Consider the following 27,833-nt stretch of genomic DNA (forward strand, 5'->3'; position numbering starts at 1 on the left):
TGTATAAAAATTAACGCCAACATCAGGTGCGAAAACCCTCCGAGTTATGATGCGCTCAAAATTACGCGCAAGAATACGTTTCTTAATTATTGGTACCTTTCATAACACACTAATACGTCGTACGTACTCTCAACAAGCATCAAAAGTCTACCTTGCATGAGGCAGACACCACATCATCCCAGTTATCAGCTTGGCACGGCGAAAGGACAAATGTTACGAAGAGATTCAACCTACATAACAGTTTACCTAGTTGCTCTTAGCATCTCTGTATTACATTTTGCACGTTTCTCAAGCTCTTCTTAGATGGATAAAATGTCATACATTTTCTTTTCAAATATTTTTTGCATTTGCTGAACCAGTCATCTATTTTTCTTAGTTGACTTCACGATTCCCTGACTTTGTGGTGTTTTATCCTTCTTCTTCATGTGCGGACTAGGGTTTCCCCTGTAAGTCGGCCTCTGTTGATTGTGGTGGCCCGAATGTCGTCCCATGTCTTGGCTAGTCGTCTAGACAGCAGTTTCCTGTCGGTCCCATTACGGATAAAATTCATTTTCTTTGTAGTCTTTTCGAAACGTTGTTTCAGTCCCCTCTGGGACCACTTCAGTCGGTAGAGTCATAAGGAAAATTATTGCTTCAGAAAATTGTCGAGCTCGAAGAGACTTCATTCTGTGGAAGAAATGCTTCAACTTATGCGCTTTTTTCTTTGTCCAGACTCCAGTGTGCCTCGAGTGCTTTGTGACAGCTGTGTACAAGTGGCACAAGTATTCTATATGTCAACTATACGTGGAATGAGGACGTAAAGCATTCAGAAGTAAGGCATTATTCTGCAATCGCCTAATCAACTGAGGAAGAGCATACGGAATTTGTTTTAAACGTAGGCAGGGAATTGCACGAAAAGTTCCATTCTTCAGTGCTGCTACAGTGTTTGGGATCCCTATCAGGTCACACTAAATGAGTGGTGAAGAAATTAAGAGCCACTTTTAAATCAGTCTGAGACTGTAACGAAAATGCTCCGTGAACTGACATTGGAAATTTTGATGGAAAGAAGGTGACGTTTTCACGAAACACTCTCGATGAACTTTAAGCGATTCAGTATTTGCGGAACTATTCTGTCGCACTCTGCTTTCATCTCATTGAAGAACCAGTAAGGACAAAACGAGGGAGTTACTGTTCGCGGAGACACATAAAAACAACCATTCTTTTCGGGCTCTCGCACTGTGTAATCGTATGCGGATCACAGACGCAGATATTGAGGTATTTTGTCAGAATTTCGACCCACTGCGAGTAGACTCGGTTGCACGGGACAGTAGAACTGAAAGAGAAACCAAGCTGCGATGTGCACAGCACTTCTGCACAGCTGCTGCAGTGCATCCAGTACGCCAGTAAACGGGTCAGTCACGCACAACGGAAGCAATGTCCACACTTGCAGAACGTACGTCACTCCGAATCGAGCGTAAGCAGTGCGCGATTTGGAAAATGACTGAATATGGTAGTAAATGAAGGAACACACAGAAACGACTCGAAGTATTTTATTGAAGCTGCCCTCGCAGCGATTACTTTAAATTACCTTTGGTAAAATACAATTAACAGCAATAGAAATAAAAATAGCTCATTTGGTTACACTGACGTTCGAGTGTCGCTCCGTCACAAACAGTGTCCATATGTACAGTGAGTCCGTGGCGCGGTATGTACAGGGCGGGGGTGGGGCCGGGCCCGGCTACTTGCGGATCAGCGACCGCACCTTGCTCACACAGCGGCCCACCAGGTTGCGCCTGCGCTTGACGGCGGCCGCGTCGGCCGGTGGCAGCGACGAGGTGGACGCGCGCCTCCCTGCGCCGCCGCCGCTGCCGCCGCCCTCCGACAGGGACGACGCCGACCCGGAGCGGCCGCAGTCCGGCGGGCCCCGCGCGCGCAGCTCGTGGCTGCTCAGGTACTGCTCGCACTCGCGCACCAGCCGCTCCCCGTCGTCGCCGCCGCCGCTGCCGCCACCGCCGTCGGCCGCGCCCGGCAGCGCGTCCGGGCTGCGCGGCTGCGGTGGCGGCGGCTCTGCAGCCGCGGTGGGTTCGGGGGCGGCCGGGGTGAACGCCGCCCTCCCGCAGAAGCCGGGCGCCGCCCCCGGCCTGGGCCGGCGGTGCTGCGGCGACAGCGGCGGCGACAGCGTCTGCGGCGGCGAGGGCGGAGGCGCGGCCGAGCCGCGGCGCGGCGGGCTGGCGGGCGGCTGCTGGCGGGGGCGGAGGGCGGGCCGCCGCGGCGGGCTGCCCGGCTGCGGCTGCGGCTGCGGCTGCGGCTGCTGCAGTCTGCACGAGGACAGCAGGGAAAGGAGGTGAGTGCGTGCTACGAGCTGCGTAATGAACAATAACAGACTCGGAAATATACGAGGAGTGTCCACCTCTGGCAGCGACAACGTCTCTCACCCAGCTGGGCATCGAGTCGAACCGAGCGTATACGACGTACGGGTATGTCAACCCGCGCCGTTTTGACTGTGCGCCACAACTCGCCATTCGCAGTGGCCGGTGAGTAGAACTGTGCCACTCCCTCTGCAACTGTACAGGAGAGATCTGCTATTATCTTCTCGGAAGAAATCGTCACGGAGACCGGGAATATAAGGCGTAGCCACTGGCTTAAACGTGGCAAAATTGCGATATCTATTGTCCAAATTATCGTCTACGTGCACAACATTCTATTCTCTTATACACTATAGTATCGTACGAGGTGCTGTGCCAGTATGACCGTGATGTATCCAATTTGAAAACTTCCATTTTCGACACAGAAATACATTCATCTCGATGCCGCACATAGAACAGAGACGACACTGTCCCACTTGACGTGTCGAGCATCGTTATTGGGCGCATCTCCGATGGTGTCCCTCTATCTTTCGCCACGTCGATGCAAGTCGTGACAGTGGTATCCGTGTTGACAGTCTATAGTGCTTTCAGACATTTTCATACTGTCCGTGTATCATTATGACCACAGTGTCACTGTCATTCACAGACAGTTTCACACAGATACGTGTGCCACAACAGTTTGTCTGTTTCTTGACAGGGCACCTGGCACTAAATTGGCAAGAAGATTGAAGCATATTCACTACACACCATCTGATGCAATATAGATTATCAAATAAATGTCCTACCACATAGCTTACGAAAAGCAGAAACAGATGCCATTCTTCGAGATAACTCTGGGCAGGGACAAAAACTACCACGGCCGACAGAACAGACGAGATTATGGAAAGTGGCAAATGACAACCCTATCAAACTACACCTGACTACAACTCTCAGATTTGAAGTATATTGAGACCCAAAACAAAAACATATGAATGAACTGTAAAAAACAACACAGGGCCACAGGAATGACTGTGTTAAAATAAAATTACAGATGGAGTGAATCGAGACCCTCCAGTGGTTCTGTCGATCTTAAAACGGCTAGATGATTCTATAACAGATGACTGGAGATACTTATCACAATATCTTTTGAACGATATCCTCCCCAATGACGAGATACCGCATGACTGACGGCATCACACAGTCTTATGAGGCCAAATGAATGATACTGACGCAAATGGTGGGTTTACTGTCTCTTTTCCTCAAGAATAGGTGACTTTAATGATCTGTAGACAAAACAATAAGAAGTCAATCAGAAATGTTAGAAAACGTCACCACACATATCTCACTGACATGTTAAATGAAACCTATAAGGAAGAATTACTACACTCTGGAAAACAATTACCATAGTAATTACTAAAACATTAGAAGATAGCGACCCAGCTGACCCAAAACTTGTAGACATATTTTGTGTCCGCAACATATTTCCTGCAGTGCAGGTGAGGCTCCTGTATGATAGATGTCTAAGTCTGTCTGCAGTGCCTGCCTGCAGCTCAATGGGGATCTTAATGGTGAACAGCAATCTATCTTTTTACTTCCTAATACCTGCAGTTTTCACTGTTTGAAAGTAGTTGAAAGAATGACAAAAGGATGTCCACAAGGCTCAATGTGTGGATTTATTTTCTGGGACATGATAACTGAGTGTTTGCCGAACAGCCCTGGATGCTGGATGAGGATGAAAGGGTGAATAGGGTAGTTGTATATGCAGATGACTAATTAATCATTGTGGCAGCTAACTCACAAGAACACCTGGGAAACAAACACTTCACAGCTGTTGCGACAAAGATAAACTTAAAATGACAGTATAGAAAAGCAAATGAAGTAGAAACAAGGAATCCAATCATAAAAACTGGACACTATTAACATATAGAGAACACGTCACACTGATGAACACACTATAATAACAACAGAAAAAATGACTAAAATAATGGATAAATTAACAAGACTAAACAAGACACAGCGCAGACTGCCATTAAGAACATTATGAACTGCTCACACTATCATCTTCAAATCTACTACATGCTTTGCAGATAGTGCATGGGCACATCGCCTATGCTTGGTGACCAACAAAACAATTACATGATGAGGAGACATGAGTATGTTAGTACGGATGTCAGGTACCTTCAACACCACATTGGTGGAAAAGTTATAATCCCACTGACACAACAATGCATCACAGAGCTGCATAATACTCATACTGCATAATAATCACACATAACGCCATAACAACAATGAAAATATTCTTAATGACCAAAAGAGCAACAACAGAAGACTCTTCCCATTCCCAGTCCTTCATTCAGTTCTAAAGCATGTAATCATTTTGCAGTATGCTACAGTATGTCATGTGCAACGAAATCTTTATTGGAAGAAAACTGTACTATATGTATTTACCACATGTACAAAAACAAATGGATGCATAATAGGACATGGTATGAACATAAATAAAAAAATTCCATATAGCTGTAAATCTCATGTCAAAATATTTATTCTTAAACATTTTTATATTATCGACCACTGCCTATCATGAATAGGTGAAACATGTATGGTACACACAATAAATTCCGTTGAAAATGATGGAATTTTTCGTGTCTCTTTAATAAAACATAGCTGAAGTCAGCAACTACGGAAAATGGCAGCAAATATTAACAATATGAGTATTAAACCATTGGTGGATAAATATAAGGTAAAGAGAGTGGGAGGCATCCAACAAAGGCCATAATGTTTTCTCCTTCTTTTCTGATATGATGGAATGACTGCAGGGAAGAATGTAGACCCAAGCCAGAGCACAGTTCATTTCTTGACCAGTCACAGCCTGCACGCAGCAGATTTATACTGTATGTGTCTCAGTCAGAGCATGAATATGTGGGTAATACGGGTTTCCTGAAGATGTGTCATAACGATGCAACATATTTACACATGTACAACGCATAAATGAAGACCATTATGTCAGAGAAAGGTACATGATCCAGATGATGATGTACTCTTAATAGTATTGCTGACAAAGTGCAAGAACATTGCAAGGTACGAGCAAACAACAAAATCCATATGGTAGGATATGTATGAACTTATGGACAGAACAACAACACAATACATGGGAAGACTTTGAGTTAAGGAACTGACATATACGCACGTAGAAGTTAACACACAAAATGACCCGGACTTAGCAATCGTCTCAGATTCAGACCTGTACATAATGTAAGGTGCCAAAACTAAATTCACAAATTATACACAATTACACAATTACAGAAAATCAGAAGTAAATCAACCAAAACAATGATACAAGATAACAAAAACATAAGTATTTCACTCAACATATATTTGAATTAGAAATAAAAAATGTGCCATTTCAGGAATGAGACTCTATCCTGTGGCTTCTCCCACCTTTGGCATAGGTGATAGTTTAGTAGTATCCAGAATGAAATTTTCATTCTGCAATGGAGTGTGCGCTGATATGAAACTTACCGGCAAATTAAAACTGTGTGTCGGCCCGAGACTAAAACTCGGGACCTTTGCCTTTCGCGGTCAAGTGCCCTGAGCTACCCAAGCGCGACTCTGTGGTATCGATAGCAACGATGCCGCGGCGTATAAAAGTTGTTAGGTTGGCACTACTACGAGACAACGACGACAGCGCCCTCTATCCGGTGCTGTTCAGCTCTACGAGCACCACTCCAGACAACGCAGACGACTGGGACACTTCACTTCAGCTTTGCTCTACATACGACGGGTCTCTGCATCGCACCATGTATTAACTTGTTTTTACTTTTACTTACGTGCAGCACCGACTTATTTTTCCTGCTCCTGCTCCTACCCACGCGCCACCTTCCAGGCGGGATACAAAAGTTGGCTGGCGACGAGGCTGCTTTTTTCCCCTCCTACCATTTCCTTTTTTGCTCGCTACTGCTTTAGCTTTTTTGTGATAGCCCGTGTGCTTTAGTGACTGTATCTAAGTGCTCCCACCTTTCGCTGTAAGACTTTAATTTGTGCAAACCACGGCTTCGCCACAGGAACAGGCTTTGCTGTCCGATCTTGTACGTTTTCAGGCTCAGCAAGTGACGCAGCTGGAATGGTCACGCTACAAACTGCAGCTACTTCGGCGCCTCCGACGCCACCGCCTGTGCCGACGGCGCCACCATTTCGTGCCTTCAATTCTGACGTTGAACGCTGGCCAGAATACGTCGCCCAGCTCGAGGCACACTTCGCAGCTTACAACGTACCGGGTACAGAGCGGCTTGCCTTTTTCATTGCCAACGCGGCTGTTGTTATACCGTGTGCTCGTAAAGTTGTTTCCAACCACTCGCCCAGAAACTAAAATGTACGAAGTGATTGATGCTTTGAACTCCCACTTCCGTGACAGTGTAAATGTGGTAGCTGCACGCTACAAATTCTTTCGCCTCCGGCGTGGCCCTACTCAGTCGAATAAATCTTGGTTAGCGGACCTTCAGGGACTAATTTCTGATCGTGACTTAAGTTGCTCGTGTGGCCGCTCATATGCGGATATAGTGATTAGAAACGCTATTGCGCAGAATGTGGCGGATCACCGCATCCGCGAGCAAATCCTCAGGTTTAAAACCCCGTCATTGCAGGAAGTAGTGGACTTGCTAGACAAGATACATTAAACATGGCTACTTCCGCATTCGACGTGACCCCGGGAGTGTGTACTGTTAGCGCGTCACAACACGCGCCCTTCCGCCCGGTTCTAGCCCAGCCAGCCACGCTGCGCCGCTCGCGCGCACGTAAACACGGTTCAAACCAGGCACTCTCTAAGAAACTGAAATAATGTCGTGCCCACCCATGGGACAGAGTCCTACACGAAATAATGAAGCGGGCTCGGGTGAGGCGACCTCGCAGGCCAAGGAATAGGACCTTCCCTTCCAATCCAGCCAGCTCCCTCATTCCTCCTTTCCAATGACCCAGTCTGCCGCATTCGTCGACCGAGAGAAATAAACACTCCTCCTGTCACATGATGCCTGTTAGGATATCGTTCCCTGGACAGCCTTTCAGCAGCGAGAGCTTTTCAAAATACTTCCCCATACACAAGGTGCATGTCAGTGAATTCTGCGAAACTGTACTAGTACTGTTCCAGCGCATTGTACTGTATCTCTCTTAGTAGCAGTGAGTAATGAATGGGTCTGTCATTGATTCATAGCACGTTCTGTCATGAGACAATGCAAATATTATACAACAGAACCACATTATGGACAAGTAAAGTATACCAAACCTGCATCATGACGACCTAATAGTCACACTCGTCTTCCTTGTTTCCTAGCAGGGAAAAATGTACATGTAAATAAACAGTACAGTACATGTAAATTTGTGTGCATGTTAGTAGTACAGTAATACTAGACAAAGCGGTTGACAAGTTTATTTCCATATCTCCTTAAGCTACCTTCTACGACACTACATTCCCTACCTCAAATTGTGGCGCATTCTCTATATCCTGTTACATTTTTGCACTCTCTTACGGAAACGCCCTATGTATGTAAATGATTTTCCGTCTTCTATAGAACAAGCAGAATTAATTCGTTTTCCAGATGACATTACATACAGACTCAGGAGAAATTCATAAAAGTATCACTGACTGGTTCTCTGTGAATAGTCTCGCCCTCAATTTTAAAAAGACACAACATATTCAGTTCTGCACGTCAAGGGATACTACACCAATGACAAGTGTAACACCTGGTGGGGAAACAATAAATAGCATTCCGACTACTGCTTCACAGCATATTTATTCCCTCATGAAGTTTGATGTAAATAATCCAGTAGAGTTCAAAAGGAATAGTGCTGTACATTACTAAACTTCCAGCAGGCCTTTTATCGATAATATCTGCAAGTGACTGACAAGAGACTGGCACATAACTTTGGGACACACATCGTTTTTGTAGATTTTCAGAAGGAATATGACAGTGTAGCACTTTCTAGGATGTGGGAAGCAATGAAAAACCAGAACTTGCATAAATGTCATGTACAAGTTATAAATCTACAAATCTGTATTCAGATAATACTTGCTATGTTCAAGTTGAGAAGTTACTGTCAGAGAATGTTAAGGTTAATAAAGGACTGAGGCAAGGGTGCTGTTTAGTGCATAACCTATTTAAAATATTTTCGAAAGAAGCACAGAGAAATTGGAAACGGAAGTGAAAACTTCGAAATTAGATTAGGTGATGACATTCTGTTCGCCCTAAACTTCACCGGCGATCAGTTCATCTTCACCAAGAAAGAAGGGGATGTGTCTTATATGTTGAGAAACCTTCAAAAAGAATGTGAGCAGAGGGGCATGCAAATTAAGTTTTGAAAGACTGGGTACTTGGTTGTCGAAGGTACACGAATGGATCTTGTTATGGATCGTGGGTCAATAGTAAAGTGTAGCCGCTCATATACATATTTAGGGACACAGTTGTGGATAATGGTGGAAGCAATGAGGAAATCAAGCACAGAATAGGAAAGGGAAAGATGGGAATGAAGTAATTACTTGGTTAAAACGAGGTGAAAAGTTTGAAAAGGAGGATATACGAAGCTGTAGTTGAGAGCATGGCTCTGTATGATGCCGAACTGTGGGAATCTCCAAGGTCAATGAGACGAAATTAAACGCAAGGGAAATGAAATTATGAAGTAACAGGAAGAGACAAAGTGAGAAATGAAATACAGCGAGAACAAGTAGGACATACAAAAGGTATTGTAGACGGAACTGAAAATACCGAAAATAAACAGCTAACATGGGACGGACATCTTCCATCCAAAACATGGCGCTGGAGAACCCCGCGACACGGAATAAGAGCAACACCCCGGCAACACTGGAACGATGGAGTGAGGCGTGCGATGCAAGACAGGACCGTGAAAGAAAAGGACTGGCGGGACAGAAGCGCACGGAAACTCGGGTGCGGTAACATGCCGCGCGGTGCACAAAACTCGCAGGAAGAAGAAAAAGAAGGGTAGGAAAGATGACATTCGTTACTCCACAATAAGGTTGTCTTTAGCACAAAAAGGGTGCACAATGCAGCAACTAAAATTTTTGATTACTTTGTCATAAAATGTCTGACATACAGAAAAGTAACATTTGGCAACAAACAGATAAAGTTTATCCTCGACAACTCCTCGTATGAAATTACAATGAAATGAACACCCTTAGCTGCTTACAGGCGTAGACATACGTCAACGGGGACAGATGAAAATGTGTGCCCCGACCGGGAATCGAACCCGGGATCTCCTGCTTACATGTTGATCGTTGTTTGGTCGTTTCGGACGTCACATGACATCCGTTAAAGTTCGTTTGTTGATCTTTGGACTCAGTTTTTTATTACAGAGGCCAACCAGCTCTCTGACCGAAGACGCTGAACTACCGTGCCGGCTACCGTCTGAGCCACCGAGGACACAGAGGATAGCGCGACTGCAGGGATTTATCTCTGGCACGCTTCCCGCGAAACCCACATTCTCAAAGTATTGCCCCGCACTACATTCGTAGTGTCCCCGCCCCGCCCCATCTTAGTAAACTCCTCGTATTCTGTAGAAGAATTGCTATTATCGTAATGGGTAATAGATGGCGGATAGGAATTACTAACTCACATCTGTATATTACAGCAAGAAAAAAAGTTATAAATTGTCATCATGTACTCATATTTACGGATTTATTTACGATGTGGATGTAAAGTGACATGTCAGACACGATTAAAATTTATTGGCCCAAAGATCCACGGAATGTGAAACTAACTAACTGACTGACAAACAGACCACCAGTGCTCAACTTGTATACGAAAAAAGCAATAGTGAGAGTAAAAGAAAGAAAAATGATAGTGGAAAGACAAGTTCTCGTTAATAAGGGTGCACCGTAGCGTTCAGCTTTCACCACCGGCGTCCGACTCGTACGGAAAAGGAGCGACGGAGACAATAAAGGCTACACGAATAAAGGTGCGAAACGGACACACTGCAATGCAATGCCAGGGTTGTCAGCAGACGTGTACTGAGAAGAGTAGACAGCGTACTTAGCACAGATAAACAGTGGTGAGAGTAACGATTCATTTACTGTAAAACGTGGTACGACTTAGTGTTGGAAGATTCTTCTGTCTAGGAAACAAAATTAAACAGTGTAGCAGAAGTGGGAAAGAGTCGAGAAAAAAATAAATAAATATATAAAAAATTGTCACAGGTAGAGAAAGCCTTCTCGACAGAAGAGATCCATCGGTATTAGCGCTACGAAACTAGGGAATATGTCCAGGACAGTGTAAGTCGTAACGAAGTGAAATCGAGAGAAAAAGAAACAGGAGTACATAGCTAAAGCAATAAATGGTGAGGTTCTGAGGAAAGAGCATTATGGGAAGAAGGGGCCGGTCAGTAATACATCTGCTACGGCATCGAGGTACGTTCGAAGGAGCAGTGGCGGGTGTAAACACTAGTGGGGTCAGAGACCAGAAGAGTACCTCTGTAAGCTGGCCGAGGCGCGGGCACCATCTAGTCAGTCGCGCGGGCCGCCGTTGTCCTTGTCGCTGGCGCTGCCCTTGCCGCTGTCGTTGGAGTGCATGCGCTGGTAGGGCGGCTGGCGGCCGCCGCCCAGGGGCAGCGGCGTCGCGGCGCCGCTGCTGCCGCCCGGCGTCGCGTCGCCCTTGCCGGCCAGCCCGATGCGAGACACCGAGCCCGGGCCCTCGGCGCGCACGCTCATCTCGCCGCGCAGGAAGCGCTCCAGCTTGTCCACGCACGCGTCCTGGTAGTCGTGGATCCACCTGCACACACACACACACACACCACGTCCCCACCTCTCTCAAAATATGCTCTGTGTCGTAGTGTGCAGTTTTCCGCGCTACGTATCTTCATCTCGGAATAATTATCAGAGCCTACATCTGTTTCGACCTGCTGGCTGCACTTGGGCCTAGGTCTCCTTCTACAATTACTGTAACCCCACACTTCACTCCGTTACCAAATTAACGTTCACACGATGCCTCGGGATGCGACCTATCGACGCATTTTCCTCAGTCGGTACCTCTTTATTAGTTACACGATCTACCCACCTAATATTCAGCGTGCTTCTGTGTTACTATATTTCAGAGACTTCTATTATCTTGAGCTGAAAATACTATAATAAAAAAATCAGAGTTTAAGGGACTTTGGTAGAAGGAAGACTGGGTTTAATGGTGCGTCGAATTAACGTCGTTAGAGACGAGGCACAAGCTCAGATGGTGCCAAGAATGTGGAATACAACTGGCTGCATCCTTTCAAAGAAACCGTCCCGGGATTTGCCTGAAGCAATTTAGGTAAACCACAGAAAACTTAACCTGGACGGCCAGACGCAGGTTTGAACCGCCGTCCTCCCGAATACGAGTCCACTGTGCTAAACGCTGCACCACCTCGCTCGACGGGACTTTTGGTGCACGGCTGCAAACTGTGCCAACTGTACGACAGTTTAGGCCAAATTTGTAATAGCTTAAAACTGAAACTAGCAGCACATTCGAGGAGGTTTTAAAATCAGTTGCACAACTTATTGAGCTCATCACTTTGCTGAAACTTCGAGGCTGTGAGATCGTAGTTGAAAAAATTAATTGCGGCAATTTTTCGCCACTTTCTGACTGCAATTTGTTTTGAGGAAACGGCAAGTACTGCGTGCTCGTAAGTAGTTCTTCAGAGAAAACAACTGTTATTAGCTGCACCAAATTATAGCAGTTATTTTAGTATAATCTACAAGTTATTACTATGTTAAAATAGCATAAAATGTTCTGAATCGAAGCACTTTAAGTTTAATGGTACGAATAGGACTAATAAATATTGTGTTCACTAACGTTAACATTCAGCACGTATACGTACCCAAAAACTCACTGGGCCCACACCGTTTCGGTGAAAAGACTCGTTAAGGTGCTCTGACAAACATTAACTAATTGATAAATATTATTGCCTCTTATTTCCTTTCTTTTTCTTTCATTACAAAAAACAGGTATTTTATATTAGAAAAGGTTTACTTTGTTTTGGAAACCCTCTGGATAAGTTAAGGGCAGATTCTATCTTGTATATCGACAATGTTGAATTTGCCAATTTTACGTAAATTTTTCTCATGAACTGTTCATTATAATGTTATAAAATTGTAATAGCTGGCACACGGAGGGTTTCTCTTCCTTGCCCTATTTTTGCAGATAAGTTGTTGTTGTTGTGGCCTTCCGTCCTGAGAGGTTTGATGCAGCTCTCCATGCTACTCTATCCTGAGCAAGCTTCTTCATCTTCCAGTACCTACTACATCCTTCTGAATCTGCTTAGTGTATTCATCTGTTGGTCTCCCTCTGCGATTTTTACCCTCCACGCTGCCCTCCAATGCTAAATTTGTGATCCATTGATGCCTCAGATCATGTCCTACCAACCGGTCCCGTCTTCTCGTCAAGTTGTGCCACAAACTCCTCTTCTCCCCAATTCTATTCCGTACCTCCTCATTAGTTATGTGATTTACCCATTTAATCTTCAGCATTCTTCTGTAGCACCACATTTCGAAAGCTTCTATTCTCTTTTTGTCTAAACTATTTATCATCCATGTTTCACTTCCATACATGGCTCCACTCCATACAAATACTTTCAGAAACGGCTTCCTGACACTTAAATCGATACTCGATGTTAACAAATTTCTTTTCTTCAGAAACGATTTCCTTGCCATTGCCAGTCTACATTTTATATCCTCTCTACTTCGACCATCATCAGTTATTTTGCTCCCCAAATAGCAAAACTCCTTTACTACTTTAAGTGTCTCATTTCCTAATCTAATTCCCTCAGCATCACCCGACTTAATTCGACTACATTCCATTATCCTCGTTTTGCTTTTATTGATGTTCATCTTATATCCTCCTTTCAAGACACTGTCCATTCCGTTCAGCTGCTCTTCCAAGTCCTTTGCTGTGTGTGACAGAATTACAATGTCATCGGCGAACCTCAGTTTTTATTTCTTCTCCATGGATTTTAATATCTACTCCGAACTTTTCTTTTGTTTCTTTCACTGCTTGCTCAATATACAGATTGAATAACGTCAGGGAGAGGCTACAACCCTGTCTCACTCCCTTCCCAACCACTGCTTCCCTTTCATGTTCCTTGACTCTTATAACTGCCATCTGGTTTCTGTACAAAATGTAAATAGCCTTTCGCTCCCTTTATTTTACCTCTGCCACATTCAGAATTTGAAAGAGGGTATTCCAGTCAACATTGTCAAAAGCTTTCTCTAAGTCTACAAATGCTAGAAACGAAGGTTTGTCTTTCCTTAATCTTTCTTCTAAGATAAGTCGTAGGCTCAGTATTGCCTCACGTGTTCCAGTATTTCTACGGAATCCAAACTGATCTTCCCCGAGGTCGGCTTCTACCAGTTTTTCCATTCGTCTGTAAAGAATTCACGTTAGTATTTTGCAGTCGTGACTTATTAAACTGATAGTTCGGTAATTTTCACATCTGTCAACACCTGCTTTTTTGGGATTGATATTATTATATTCTTGAAGTCTGAGGGATTTTCACCTGTCTCATACATCTTACTCACTAGATGGTAGAGTTTTGTCAGGACTGGCTCCCCCAAGGCCGTCAGTAGTTCTAATGGAATGTTGTCTACTCCCAGGGCCTTGTTTCGACTTAGGTCTTTCAGTGCTCTGTCAAACTCCTCAAGCAGTATCATATCTCCCATTTCATTTTCATCTACATCCTCTTCCCGCTCCATAATATTGTCCTCAAGAACATCGCCCCTGTATAGACCCTCTATATATTCCTTCCACCTTTCTGCTTTCCTTTTTGTTTAAAACTGGGTTTCCATCTGAGCTCTTGATATTCATTCAAGTGGTTCTCTTTTCTCCAAAGGTCTCTTTAATTTTCCTGTAGGCAGTATCTATCTTAACCCTAGTGAGATAAGCGTCTACATCCTTACATTTGTCCTCTAGCCATCCCTGCTTAGCCATTTTGCACTTCCTCACGATCTCATTTTTGAGACGTTTGTATTCATTTTTGCCTGCTTCATTTACGGCATTTTTGTATTTTCTCCTTTCATCAATTAAATTTAGTATCTCTTCTGTTACCCAAGGATTTCTACTAGCCCTCGTCTTTTTACCTACTTGATTCTCTGCTGCCTTCACTATTTCATCCCTCAAAGCTACCCATTCTTCTTCTACTGTATTTCTTTCACCCATTTCTGTCAATTGTTCCCTGATGCTCTTCCTGAAACTCTGTACAACCTCTGGTTTATTCAGTTTATCCAGGTCCCATCTCCTTAAATTCCCACCTTTTTGCAGTTTCTTCAGTTTTAATCTACAGTTCATAACCAACAGATTGTGGTCAGTCCACATCTGCCCCTGGAAATGTCTTACAATTTAAAACCTGGTTCCTAAATCTCTGTCTTATCATTATATAATCTATCTGCCACCAAACTTCACCAATTCCCACTATATGTAACTTTAACCTATCCATTTCCCTTTTTAAATTTTCTAATCTAACTGCCCGATTAAGGGAACTGACATTCCACGCTACGATCCGTAGAACGCCAGTTTTGTTTCTCCTGATAACGACGTCCTCTCGAGTAGTCCCCGCCCGGAGATCCGAATGAGGGACTATTTTACCTCCGGAATATTTTACCCAAGAGGACGCCATCATCATTTAATCATACAGTAAAGCTGCATGCCCTCGGGAAAAATTACGGCTGTAGTTTCCCCTTGCTTTCAGCCGTTCGCAGTACCAGCACAGCAAGGCCGTTTTGGTTAGTGTTACGAGGCCAGATCAGTCAATCATGCAGACTGTTGCCCCTGCAACTACTGAAAATGCTGCTGCCCCTCTTCAGGAACCACACGTTTGTCTGGCCTCTCAACAGATACCCCTCCGTTGTGGTTGCAGCTACGGTACGGCTATCTGTATCGTTGAGGCACGCAAGCCTCCCCACCAACGGCAAGTTCCACGGTTCTAGCGGGGGGCGGGGGAGGGGGGGGTGTAGATAAGTAGCTTGTATAATTTATGTTTTACAGCTTCTTTTTTGTAAGTTATAAAAAGATTTCCAAATATTTCAGTTTTGTGAGTTCATAATTTCTAAAATGTAAAACTCAGAATGTTTTTAAAATGTATTAACGAATATCAGTCCAGTTTCTGTAAGATTTTTTTAAGTTTTACTGTTCTATGACGGCAAGTTCCTGAGAAAAAGTGTACCTAAACATTAAAAGAAAAAATAAAACCTCAGAAAACAGGTTTTTAAGTTGAATAAAGTTTGTTACCTTAGAACATCCCTGCACCATATCATGGGTCATCTGCATTTCTTTCACCTTCCCCGGCCCTCCTAGCAGTGCTTGACTACCTTCTTGGCTTCCTAGCTGTCATAGTCACTTCATAATGTGCTTTATTTACACGGGCAACATCCGACTGGGAACATGCCTTCACCATATTTCCCCCTAGTTGTATGACGGCTCCTGAAGCAGCTTAACTTTCTCTACACTGTCATCATTAAATGAAACAATTGCATCATAAACACCCAAATTCAATATATCCTTATCTACAAATACTTTTTTAGGAATTCTAGACCATATGACACTGTTCAATAATTCATTTTCGTTCTTTTTCCACGCAGACATTTATGAAACAGGGTTTGGTCAGTCAAACTTCTAAAAACTGGCGTAATTACATTGCACATTTCAACAGACCATGAATGCCTTTGATTATACTGTTCACTAACTGCTAGAGCATAGTTGTATTTGCAACATGCGGTTGGTACTTTTCGCACCAAGTACGAGAAGGCTCCTTGTCAGCTGATAGTTTTCATCTTCTGCTAAATGCCATACCGTAACTGTTCTGCAAATTTATGCCTTTCGTCTCTTTCCTCAAATTGTGAAGGCCCATTTCCCATTCTTTTCTGGACATGGCTAATACACTCCAGCTTTCCCACACTGACATCTCCATGTGCCTTTGCTTCTACCACGCTCTTGAAGCACTTACTGTCTCCATCCTTTATTATACATACCTTATCCCAGACACATCATCTGACCTGGAAAAAAATGTTAACTGCAGTTAGCGCACTATTCAGACGTTTTGTCCTCTACACTTTCTTATCCCATCAATAGCCACCGGAATATCTGTAGAGTTATCATTTAACTTCAGTTCCCTCATTGACAGCAGCTTTCATAGAGGAAATAGCACAATGCTTAGCAGCTTCATATAATGTATCTGTATACTTCTGGAATACTGTCGAGCCATTTGGAAGATTCATTACTGCACATGATGTCGTACCAGCTAAGTCACCTTCTCGCAAACTGAAGATTAGTTTTGTACCCACTGTCAGTCTTCCTATTGATACGAAATTAATACTGATCTTTACAGTTCTTGCATTTCAGAAATAATTTACTAGAAAGACCATATCTTGCAGTGTTTCTTCATAAAAGAAGTGTCCGATTCCACACGTCTTCTTTGACCCATGACGTCATCAGTATGTAGGAAATGGCTTTTCTAAGCGCCTCCAAAATGGCGCCTATGATGTCACTACATACACTCGGCAACAAACACGAAAACACATATAAATAAGACAATAGCAGCTCCCTCCAAAAATATAAACAAACTAACGGGACTACCGCTGGAAACTGCGAGTTTCAGGATATGAACGAGCTAAATATAATAGAAAAAAACCACACCATGATTCCAAAACACATAAAATAACAAAAAAACCAAAATTACAACATTCCGCTACACTAACAGGAATCCTACACTCCCCTTGACCTAGATAGGTCAACTACAGCTGACGAAACCAAACCATCAATACCTACAACTAAAACTACGAAAGTTGGAATCGGTCATTTGCCTTGAGCTATGTAGATCAACTACAACTATTGATACCAAAAAACCAACACTTACAACTACGAAAAATAAAAGCAAAACCTCAACTCCTCAAAAATCCAAAAACCAAACATCCCCACATAAAATAAAACATATTGAATACACCATAAAAACACAAAACATCACAACTCGAGAAGAATAGACCCAACTCCCCCCCCCCCCCCTCACCCTCCACACACACACCGACTCCACCGCATCACCCGTCGCTGGTACGAGACGTCGGAACTCTGGTCAACCTAACGTTCTCCCGACAAATACTACACTTCATAATCTCAGTGATCATTCGAAATAGCTCGCTGAATGTAATAACGGACATGTCCTCCTTCATCGGCGACCGTGACATAGCACTATCATATTTCATCATCACATCCACACCCAACAACAGAGACCACACAATAATTTAAACGACCGGCCGCTGTGGCCAAGCGCTTAGATGCGCTACAGTCTGGAACCGCGTGACCGCTACGGTCGCAGGTTCGAATCCTGCCTCGGGCATGGATGTGTGTGATGTCCTTAGGTTAGTTAGGTTTAAGTAGTTCTAAGTTCTAGGGGACTGATGACCTTAGAAGTTAAGTCCCATAGTGCTTAGAGCCATTTGAACCATTTGAACCATAAATTAAACGTCTTACCGCACCACAAACAGCAAACCAACAACATCTAACGAAAACGCCAAACACGCAAACAAAAAAATTGATAACTCACTGAAAATACTTCCAAACTTCACGTTTTGAACTACAAACACTGCGAACGACTTCGCACATCCAACATCAAGGCTCAAATGATCTCAATACAACACATTACACTCAGCACATACACAGACACCACTAGAGTGCACCATCAAACACAACAAACACAAGCAACACATAAACGCCGCGCCGTATAGACGCCAGACAATACGACACCCTTCCGTTATGGGTCAAAGTAGACGGGAGGAATCGGACGCTTCCATTGATCCTCCAAGAGACTGTGACTGTGATTCTTTCATCTTGTTGTGATACCCATCCACAAGTTTATGTGGATGTGTGTAGACTACGAGGAGGAGGATGGAGATACAATCCACACAACAGATACTGTGCAATTCAGTGAAGGTAAATAACCTAGTTACGGCAGCTTCAGTCATCTGATATATAATTACAAATAAATAACGTGCAATGGTGTAATCTTTATTGTCATAAAATTATTTAAAAAACAGTCCTGAACACAGCTAATGTTAAGTTGTGACCGGCTTCGGCCTTTCAATAACGGGCCATTATCCGAGTTTGCACCATCTGGATGACGGCGTTGGCGCCTGACCCGACCCGCTGTGGAGGATTACTGCAACTGACAGTAATTAAAAGGTCGAAAGAGGCCAGAGGTTAATGTCAGCTGCGATCAAGACTGTTATTTAAATAATTTTGTGTGACTTTTTTTTTTAGTTGCTATCCGCAGGGCTACAGCAGGCGGAGGAGGAAGAAGTGGAAATGAAGGTAGATGTCCTAGCTGGTGTGCGCAAGTTTTTTTTCTTTTTTTAGTCGTCAGTCTTGTGACACTGGCAGATTTGATGCGGCGCGCCATGAATTCTTCTCCTGTGGCGACCTCTTCATCCCAGCGCACTTGCAAACTATGTTCTCAATTATTTGCTGCATGCGTTCCAATCTCTGTCTTCCTGTACAGTTTTAGCCCACTATACCTCCCTCTAATACCGTGCACGTCATTCACTTACGTCTTAGCAGATTTCCTATCATCCTGTCCCTTCTCATTGTCAGTGTTTTCCATATATTCCTTTCCTCTCCGATTCTGCACGGAACATTACCTTATCAGTCCACTTAATTTTCAACATTCACCTGTAGCACAACGTCTCAAATGCTTGGATTCTCTTATTTTCAAGTTTCCCCACAGTCCATGTTTCACAACCACAGAATGCTGTGCAGAAATTTCTTCCTCACGTTTCGTACTAGTAGACGTTGCTTGAGTAAGACTGCCCTTTGCGCCTGTGCTAGTCTGCTTTTTATGTCCTTTCTCTGTCTGCCACTGGCTATTTTGCTGCCTATGTAGTATAATTCCTTAACGTCATATACTTCGTGACCATCGATCCTGATGTTAAGTTTCTCGGTACTCTCATTTCTGCTACTTCTCATTACGTTCGTATTTCTTCAGTTTAGTCTCAATCCATATTCAGTACTCTTTAGACTGTTCATTGCATTCAGCAATTCATGTAATTCTTCTTCACCTTCATTGAGGATAGCAATGTCATCAGCAAATCCTATCACTGATATTCTTTCACCTTGAATTTTAATTCCTCCTCCGAACCTTTCTTTTATTTCCATCATTGCTCCTTCGTTGTACAGATTGAACAGTAGGGGCGAAAGGCTACATCTCTGTCTTACACCCTTTTTAATCCGACTACTTCGTTCTTGGTCATCTATGCTTATTTTTCCCTCTCGGTTCCTGTATGTATTACATATTACCCGTCTCTCCCTATAACTTACCCCTATTTTTCTCAGAATTGGTAAGTGCAGTACAGTGAATGGACCCAGGGGGACGCGGATCTGTAGTACCTGCTTGTAGTTTGGAGAGGCGCCACAATGCAGTAGCAAAATCCACATCCTTCCCCCAGCTCCCGTTCTGTCTATTATACCTCCTTGTGTTGCAAGAGCAGGCTTCGTTTCTGTCGAATGGTCCAAACACCGTTCTGTAACAGTAACTCAGCTTCGCCTGTTTCTACACGGGTTGCTTTCTCCGTCTTCTACTCAGGTCCGACTTACATTGGAGCAATCACATGCGCAACGCAGTAGGGACGGCAGTGCAGAATCTGAGGGATAGTTGCAAGATACATAGGGGCTACCTAAAACCACGTTGGAATTTTACTGTAGCAGATAGGCTGGAAAAAGGTGGCTCGTTTCGAGATATGTGAGTGCCAGAAATATGATATTGCATCGGGACAGAATGTGTTACAAATACTGGAGAAACACCTAGTGGCTTCGACGTGAGGGGGTTGCACATATCTGTTTCATACCGCGCTCCTTAGACGAATCACTTTCAAAATTGGATAATTTTGTTACGAAGATGCACCGTCAGCGACGTGTAACCACACCGCTGGTGTGATAATATACGCTCCGGCGATCACCGTCTATATTCAGTGTCATGGTATTTGTCTGGAAAAAGCACGTCATTCGTACGTAATGCCATATGTGTGTTTATAAAGTCAGCGTAGATTTTAACATGGATACTTGTGTGCACCTGTAGAACCAAGACCGCTTGTGACAGTAACATACAGTAGCTGTTGCGACGAGTTTTTTAACATATAAGACGACTATGGCTCTCTTTCTAAGATACAGTGGTATCATTCACCAGAAAAGCGTATGAGACATGTCCACCAATCGCTGATTTTATCTCAGTATTTTGTATAGTAGGTAATCAGTTATTGACGAAGTATCATACTTAGTAGTAGTGTGTGCGTAGAAGGTTCGCCTTGGGCATCAGCCTTATAAAGTATGTGTTTGTGTTCCGACATATGCAAAGGAAATGACTGTGTCCATTCGGAAGGAAGGTATGGATTTGACGTCGAGTACTGTGATAGCATGGGAAGAGTATGTCAAGTCATGAGATTGGTCCTGGTATTTCTATTTCCAAAGCCACAGCCGTCGATTCACTTATTGTCGAATGTCGTTCAACTGAGACCGCGATTGTAACATTTAGTTGTTAAGTACAGGGATAAAATATATATGTGATCGATTTCTTAGTACGATTGATTCTACCTGTGCATGCTCGGCCTGCATTGCAGGTGACCTGTGCGGGGTGATTCATGTTTCATGTTAACGGTAGGAGCTGTCAGAATGGAGAGGCTTGTTGGAGTGTAGGAATGTAGATGAATTAACTTGTTGTCCTCTAGACTACCGAATAGCGAAGTAATCCTTAATATGTGTGTTGAGGCTGTCGTGATAGTGTGGAAATTTGAGGAGATCGAATATGGAGGTGCGTTTGTGCTGGACCATTATTCCCTCCCATGCAAATTGTTCGGTTGACTGTTTCTTCACATTTTCCGTCTTTATTTAGGTGAGAGAATATGGATTGTGGCGTGTGTATCTAGCATGTGGGAGAGACGTTTGCCGGTTCTCTAGACATTAGAACCACCGTCGAAAACCATACGGGATCTCCGCGAGACGACTGCGAGCTGTTTTAATCACGGTAATGCGCTGTATTTTTGCTGTTTCCACATTTTTGTCCACGCCCTGCACATTTGTGGCCTACGCCTTTCACTCTAAATCGGTCTGTACTTTGTAATAAGTTTCCAAGGCTGCAGCTGTGTCAAGGGGCTACAGAAATCGTCGGACAGCAGCAGTAGGGCGGGCCTGAGCATGTGCGCATGCGCGTCGGCGACCCACCTGACGCCGTTGAAGTGGCAGACGGCGCGCATGTCCTCGGGCAGCTCCTCCGCGTCCGGCCACGAGAAGTTGTCGATGATGGGGATGATGTTGCACTGCGACTGCAGCGCCGCCACCACCTCCTGCAACAACACAGCCTCGTCTCGCTCTGCTCTCTGGCGTGTTTTTCACCTCCATCTCACTGTAATGCATTGCCATTAATTGTCTTCCAAATAGCAGAAATACGATGTCTCCCAGGCAATACACACATCGATATTCTTGGGCGAATAGTTACATGCGCCGAAAAGAGTATGGCGTGTAAGAGTACGTAAAGGGATAAGTACCGTGCTCTTATCTACTTTATCTGGAGACTGTCTAAGCAACTACGAAAATGGAAATGGCTCCGAGAACTATGGGACTTAACATCTTAGGTCATCAGTCCCCTAGAACTTAGAACTACTTAAACCTAACTAACCTGAGGACATCACGCACATCCGTGCCCGAGGCAGGATTCGAACCTACGACCGTAGCAGTCGCGCGGTTCCGGGCTGAGCGCCTAGAACCGCTCGGCCACCGCGGCCGGCTAAGCAGCTACGTTTGAGCCGTGGCGTGGTTGGCTTTGCTTCAGTGTCGGTCGTTATCTCCGATCGATAGCTAGCGCCAGTTTGGAGGTCCCGGTTACTAGAGGAACTGTGGCACGGCTAGGCAGAAGAGCGGGGGCTATCCTCGGAGGGTGACCCGACCACAGGGGCTGGCTGGCGTCCCGCGTGTACACACGCCCACTCGGCTCGTGTTTCCTCGACTCACTTCCAAGAGTGGATCGCGGTTCTCTGCATATGAAACTGCTATTTGTTCCCCATTGGAGGACCACTCCTGGTTCACCTTGTACAACAAGTTATTGCCGATAGTGGGTGGACAGCGGCCAGCTTTTGATGGGCCTCCGAGTACGATGATGTCTATGGCAACTGTATTACTGTACTAGCGGTGAAGGACGCAATGAGGGTTTGATTATTGATAAGCACTTACCTCTTTCTAAATACACGTGTTGCAGTAAACCTGTGTGAGGATCGCCATTCTGATTACCGGACATATATTTCGTCTCAGTTAAGTGAGTCTTTTTCGGGTTTTGCGCAGTAACGTGACGGAAAGACTATTCATTAATTTTAAAGAGAGCAGTACACCAAGTGATTTAGGTGCTGTTTAACAATATTTACATTTTCTACTTGTTACTGTTGTTCAGTTTCATTAGTTAACTGATTTACTGTGGGTAGTAAACTGTGGTGTCAACCGTTTGTTTCGCTGACGCGTCATTTTAACTGCTACAGCTATTCGGTGCGAGTGTCGAGTAAAGCACTCGCAACGCAAGAGGTACTTCTGGAGATGAAACTGATCGCTATACTTAATTTTCGGTTCTTTTTCTTATTAATTAATCACTGAAATTATTCGTGAATGTCGCAGATTTTCGACGCAGCTACCCGGATGAAAGCCCGATAAGATTTCATCACCACTGAATTTATTTGTTTTAAATTAAATAAAGTAAGTACCAGTTAATTATGCCGTGCCCTGGTGATGTTAAGTATGAAAAGATTATACGCTCATCCAGGTTTCCTGATTGTTGTAAATGCTTAACAGCTTTCATGTTGCAGGAGCTCTTGCTGTGTTCTGGAAGCTGTACTATTAAATCGATGTAAGGGCCAATTAGCAGCTGTACAAGAGCGACGTGTGAGTGAGGTGAGCAGGGGTTGCCGTCTGGAGTCAGTAGACGGCAGCGGGCTCGTTCCGGATACGAGATGCCTTACTTCCGTCTGCTGTCAAAGTCTTGGCCTAGTTTGACATTTCATTTCTTATCTTTCGAGTGATTTTATCCTTTCACATTTTGAAATGTCTCGATTTTTCTTACTTAGTGTAAAGTTTTACTTAAACAATTTTTAAGTTATGGAAATTTCTGATGTTTTAAGCCACTGCAAGGTTTTGCTTAAATTTAAAAAGCCTAGTTAAACTGTCTCAGTTTTGTAGTAAAAATTTGGTAGTGAAAGGGTTGACTAAACTACGAGAGACTTCGTGAAGTTCTAATATCGACATTCATAGTGTTTCGTGGTTAGTGCAATAAATAAGTTCTTTTAAAACAGTAGTTAAACATTTCTTGACGTAGAATCTCTCCTATTGCACGAGGCTAGAACTGCCCGTTTGGGCCGAGCTAATTAAAATATGTCTAAGCAGACAGATTTTAATCAGCGTGTTAAGCAACACTTTGTTACAGCACGTGCTGAAAATAGGGGTAATATTATTTTCATCCACTTACTCAGTCTTTTTAGTAGCTTACACAATCTCTTTAATAAGCTAAAATATAACGATCGTAAATAGTTGCAGTCGTACATCTCCCAGTATACGTGAAATACTTTGAATGCAGAGGGCAAGTCGCACTGCATAATGTTTACGTGCCAACGCGGGTCAGCCTGCACTCCGTCGCCTGGCTTGTCTTATACTCCCACCCGGCGCATCGCCCCAGTTTTTCAGCGGAAAACAGAAAAGTTGTTCTTGTCAGTATCAGCTGATATGCTATTTTTGTTTTCAACAGTTCTCACAGCTCTTAAGAAACGGACATGGCTTCCATAAAAAAAGTTACTTTATAATCAAGGTGTGTAGCATTACCTGCGTCGACAACACAGAAAAATGTCCGCCACCAGTTGTAAATGTTAATTCGGTCATGCTATCAGTTTATGAAGTGCCCCTCACAAATGTTATGGCCAACCGGCTTTGACATTCCTTAATTAATGTCTCATATTGACTACGGATCCAAACATCTCGGGTTCAATCAATCACCGATCAATCCTAAGACTTCTATCTGTCACTTACCACTTCTTGCACTTGTGGCAATGTTTGTTGACGCGAAAAATCCCGATTTTCCGCGTAATTAGGAATCCACGTCGCACTGTACGTCACGGTACAGGCTGCCCGGCCGTGCACGCCCGTTCAGTGGTCGACGGGAGGCAAACCACCTGTCCCACCTGCCCCTCTCCCGTTTCATGATAGCATTACCTTCTTCTGAAATCTTCCGACTCCGAAAATTCTCTTTTTCTCTACGTCTGAGTTCTGCACCAATGCGTCTCGCCTTAAAATACGTTGTTCGATCATTTACATTCATTTCGTGTGCTATTAACAGGGCACAGATTATATATATATATGGAGGTCAGAAACAGTCTGAAAAGCCTGTAAGGGTGTTGCAGTATGTGCAGCGTGCAGTGGATGTTGTACTCAGAAATAATTGTTAGGAAAAAAAATTCGATAAGTTGTGCCGTTTCTGAATTCAGCATTGAAGTTAGCGCTAATTCGTGCACTTGCACGGTCTAAAATGCGGCAGTATCCAGACATCTGTGGGTTCCTGAATTACAACTTGTTCGAATGCTTCTCACCAGTTAAATGCGTCTTTCGGGAGTGATAAATTGAGATAGGTGAGCAAAAGCTACGTTTGTTCGGTTTCAGGAAGCACACGTTCGGTGAGGCTGCCTCTGGCGGTGTGCTTGTGGTGACCAGGCTGGCTAATCTGGATCACCGCAAATGAAGCGGCAATGGAAAGTGCTGTTAATGTGCCGTTTTCACAGAATGGATTGGTAGTGAAGGGCTCGTACTGTTAACCATATAAACAGGCTTACACTTATAGAGTGTGTTTTTTGTGCAAACATGCACTTTTTTTAAATGGAACGACGCCTATTGATATTAAAAAACTAAAAGTAGGGTAAATTAGAAAGTCAGTGGTGTTCGTTGCAGGTTTCTACTGCGAGTCGTTTACGAGGTACCGCATTTAGGAAAGTTCCCACACCGATATTTGTACAATACCTGCGGGAGCACACACTAAACACTAAAGAACAACACAAGTGCATATACTAATTATATGGATTCTGACGAGCGACGAGACAATTGACCATCAGAGGTTGTGTTCAAAATGACCACCGGCAGGGATAAAACAAGTTTCCAGTTCACTATGCAGCGAGTGCTCACAAGTGGTAGCATTTCAGCGGACATGTCCTGGGAGGGCGAAGTAATACGTCGTCACATATCATCGGATGTAGTTTGTATATCTTTGAATACAGCGTTTTTTAGCTTTCCCACGGAAAGAAGTGTACAGGCGTCAAATTCAGGGAATGGGCCGGTCAAGACAGGTGCGTTGCATCCATTTCAACGACTAGGAAACAATTGGTGAAGACATGCTGTAGTACCTCGTTCAGTATGGGCTGGACAGCCATTATGTCGGTACCACAGGTTCCTCCTAGTCTGCAGAGGAACCTCTTGTAGCATTCGTGTGTGGGAGATAGTCTGTAAGGAGGCTGCCACGCTTGTGCGCGTTCACTGTTCTCTCTCGATGTAAATGCGGTTCCATCATACAACCTGCAGTATCCTGCATTAAGCGCGTTTACAAAAGTTGACACGGTTCTCATAAACTTTTTCGAGCAGTTCTCGATGGAGGGAGAGAGGTGAGCCCATGTCGATGGAGAGTGCACAGGACACCTGCCTGACTCAGGCCATTTTCTCGTGCGATTGCGCGGGAACTAATTTGAGGATCAGCTGCAACAGCAGCAAGAACACTCTGCACACACCACGAGCACGTCGGTTTTTTCGGCATTGATAAATCCCACTCACGACCTACTGCTTGTACTTCCACACACTGACTGACTAGCGAGTCGTAATGCACTCGGAGAACACGTCAGAGCGCTGTTGACAGACACAAGAACACCGTACCCAGCAACCAGTTGAATGACACAGACGAGAGTCGGTGTGCAGCCTCTTTCAAAATACTGATCTCCTAAATGACTCGCACTAGAATCCTGCAACAAACACCACTGACATTCTAATTTACCCCACTTTTCGCTTGGTAGTGTCAATAGGCACTGTCTCATTTTAAAAAGTGTGTGCTTGCACAAAAAATACGCTTTCTAATTATTATTACAATCTGTCGAGTGACTGCTAACAATACGAGTCGCTTACTACCAATTCATTGTTTGAAAACCGCACATCAGTAGCAACATTTGCAGCACAATTTTTAGGTGATTCACTCTGAAGATACTTATATTTTTTTAACGTAGAATACCTCTGAGAATTGGTGTCTAAACCGATAACCTATTTTTAAAACTCTAGTTTATTGGTCAAATGTTTGAATGGAGCGAAGACAAGACTCCCTAAAAATGACACAACGAAATTTTGTCCGAACTCTCATATGCAAACTAATAGTTGGTTAAAACTGGAATGTTTCACGAATAGCTGTTGCTGGCTACATAAATTAAGTATCATCTCATCTGTGCGAACATCTATGGATGTGGGAGTGTTCCAGAGACCACTGCTGAAAGCAGCGAAGCACCTGCGATATAGTGCGATCGTCATATGCACCGGTCCGTCGATACGTCCATCCATCCAGCTGCTCAACAGGAGCACGTACTCGACAGTGGACCACGGTTGTACTCGAGCACGAATTGAAGTCAGCAGAGCTAAAGTAAAGACTCCAGACGGCGCTGTCTGGTCGCCGATGAGCGTGGGGAAAAAAAAAAAACTACCAATCCCGTGATAGTACGACAGTGTTACTTTAACGTGAAATATTTTTATCATAAAGCACATTTAGTACACATTTCCCATTTGTATTTTATATAAACATCAGAGTAACCTGTCTGAAACATATTTTCTACCTGGCGACGTAAGCCATATATGTTGCTGGCTGGTCATAGCGTAGCTTAGTAATTTCGCATTTGGCGAGTCACGCTTGAGTCCATTGCGTATCGAGATTCAGGAGCACGCACGCACGCACGCAAAGGGGGGGGGGGGGGTGAAGGTGTTACGTGTGTCACACTGGCTTTTATAGTCGGGGTTTGATGCAGATAAAAATCGTGCTTATCATAATGACGATATCATCCCAAAAACGAAGATATAAATTCACTTGACGCCTTCTTCAGAGACAATCTCCACTCCTTCCAAATTAACATTGTAAGTGTAGGCCAATGTGGCTTGAATTCAAAGGAACAGGATCGATAGCAACTGAGAGTTTTATGCCGAATAACTTAAGAAACGACGGAGCTAATTCTCCTTGGTACACAAAGCGGGTTACAACATGGTTGAACAAACAACGAAGAAAGCATGCCAGATCAAAACGAACGCAGAATATACAAGATAGCAATCTTTTACAGAAGTTCGAAATTTAGCGCAGACTTAAACAGTTTCCGCAACGAAACTTCGCCGCGAAACCTGGCAGAAAATTCAAAGAGATTCTGGTCGTATGAAAAGTATGCTAGCGGCAAGATACAATCAATGTCTTCCCTGCGCGATAGCAATG

At 44.0% G+C, this 27,833-nt stretch overlaps 2 protein-coding genes across 5 annotated transcripts in view; both read right to left on the reverse strand.

Moving 5' to 3' along the window:
- Positions 1–1,513: 1,513 nt before the first annotated feature.
- LOC126163763 (translation initiation factor IF-2-like) lies at positions 1,514–3,506 on the reverse strand. Its single transcript, XM_049920186.1, has 2 exons — positions 3,502–3,506; positions 1,514–2,228 (listed from the first exon to the last, which is right to left on the reverse strand). Exons 1-2 carry the CDS (start codon positions 3,504–3,506, stop codon positions 1,718–1,720), a joined length of 516 nt encoding a protein of 171 aa, XP_049776143.1. The 3' UTR covers positions 1,514–1,717.
- Positions 2,187–27,833, reverse strand: part of LOC126163955 (NAD(+) hydrolase sarm1) — a 1,073,782-nt gene continuing 1,048,135 nt past the window's right edge. For all 4 annotated transcript variants that reach the window (XM_049920199.1, XM_049920200.1, XM_049920201.1 and 1 more), the window contains 3 exons: positions 21,539–21,660; positions 10,793–11,092; positions 2,187–2,297 (listed from right to left, as the gene is read on the reverse strand). In XM_049920199.1, the coding sequence (XP_049776156.1) occupies positions 10,828–11,092; positions 21,539–21,660 (387 nt within the window). In that variant the 3' untranslated portion in view covers positions 2,187–2,297; positions 10,793–10,827. The remainder of the gene's footprint in view (positions 2,298–10,792; positions 11,093–21,538; positions 21,661–27,833) is intronic.

This window comes from Schistocerca cancellata, chromosome 1 (assembly GCF_023864275.1).
Source record: "Schistocerca cancellata isolate TAMUIC-IGC-003103 chromosome 1, iqSchCanc2.1, whole genome shotgun sequence".
In the NCBI taxonomy this organism is placed as follows: domain Eukaryota; kingdom Metazoa; phylum Arthropoda; class Insecta; order Orthoptera; family Acrididae; genus Schistocerca; species Schistocerca cancellata.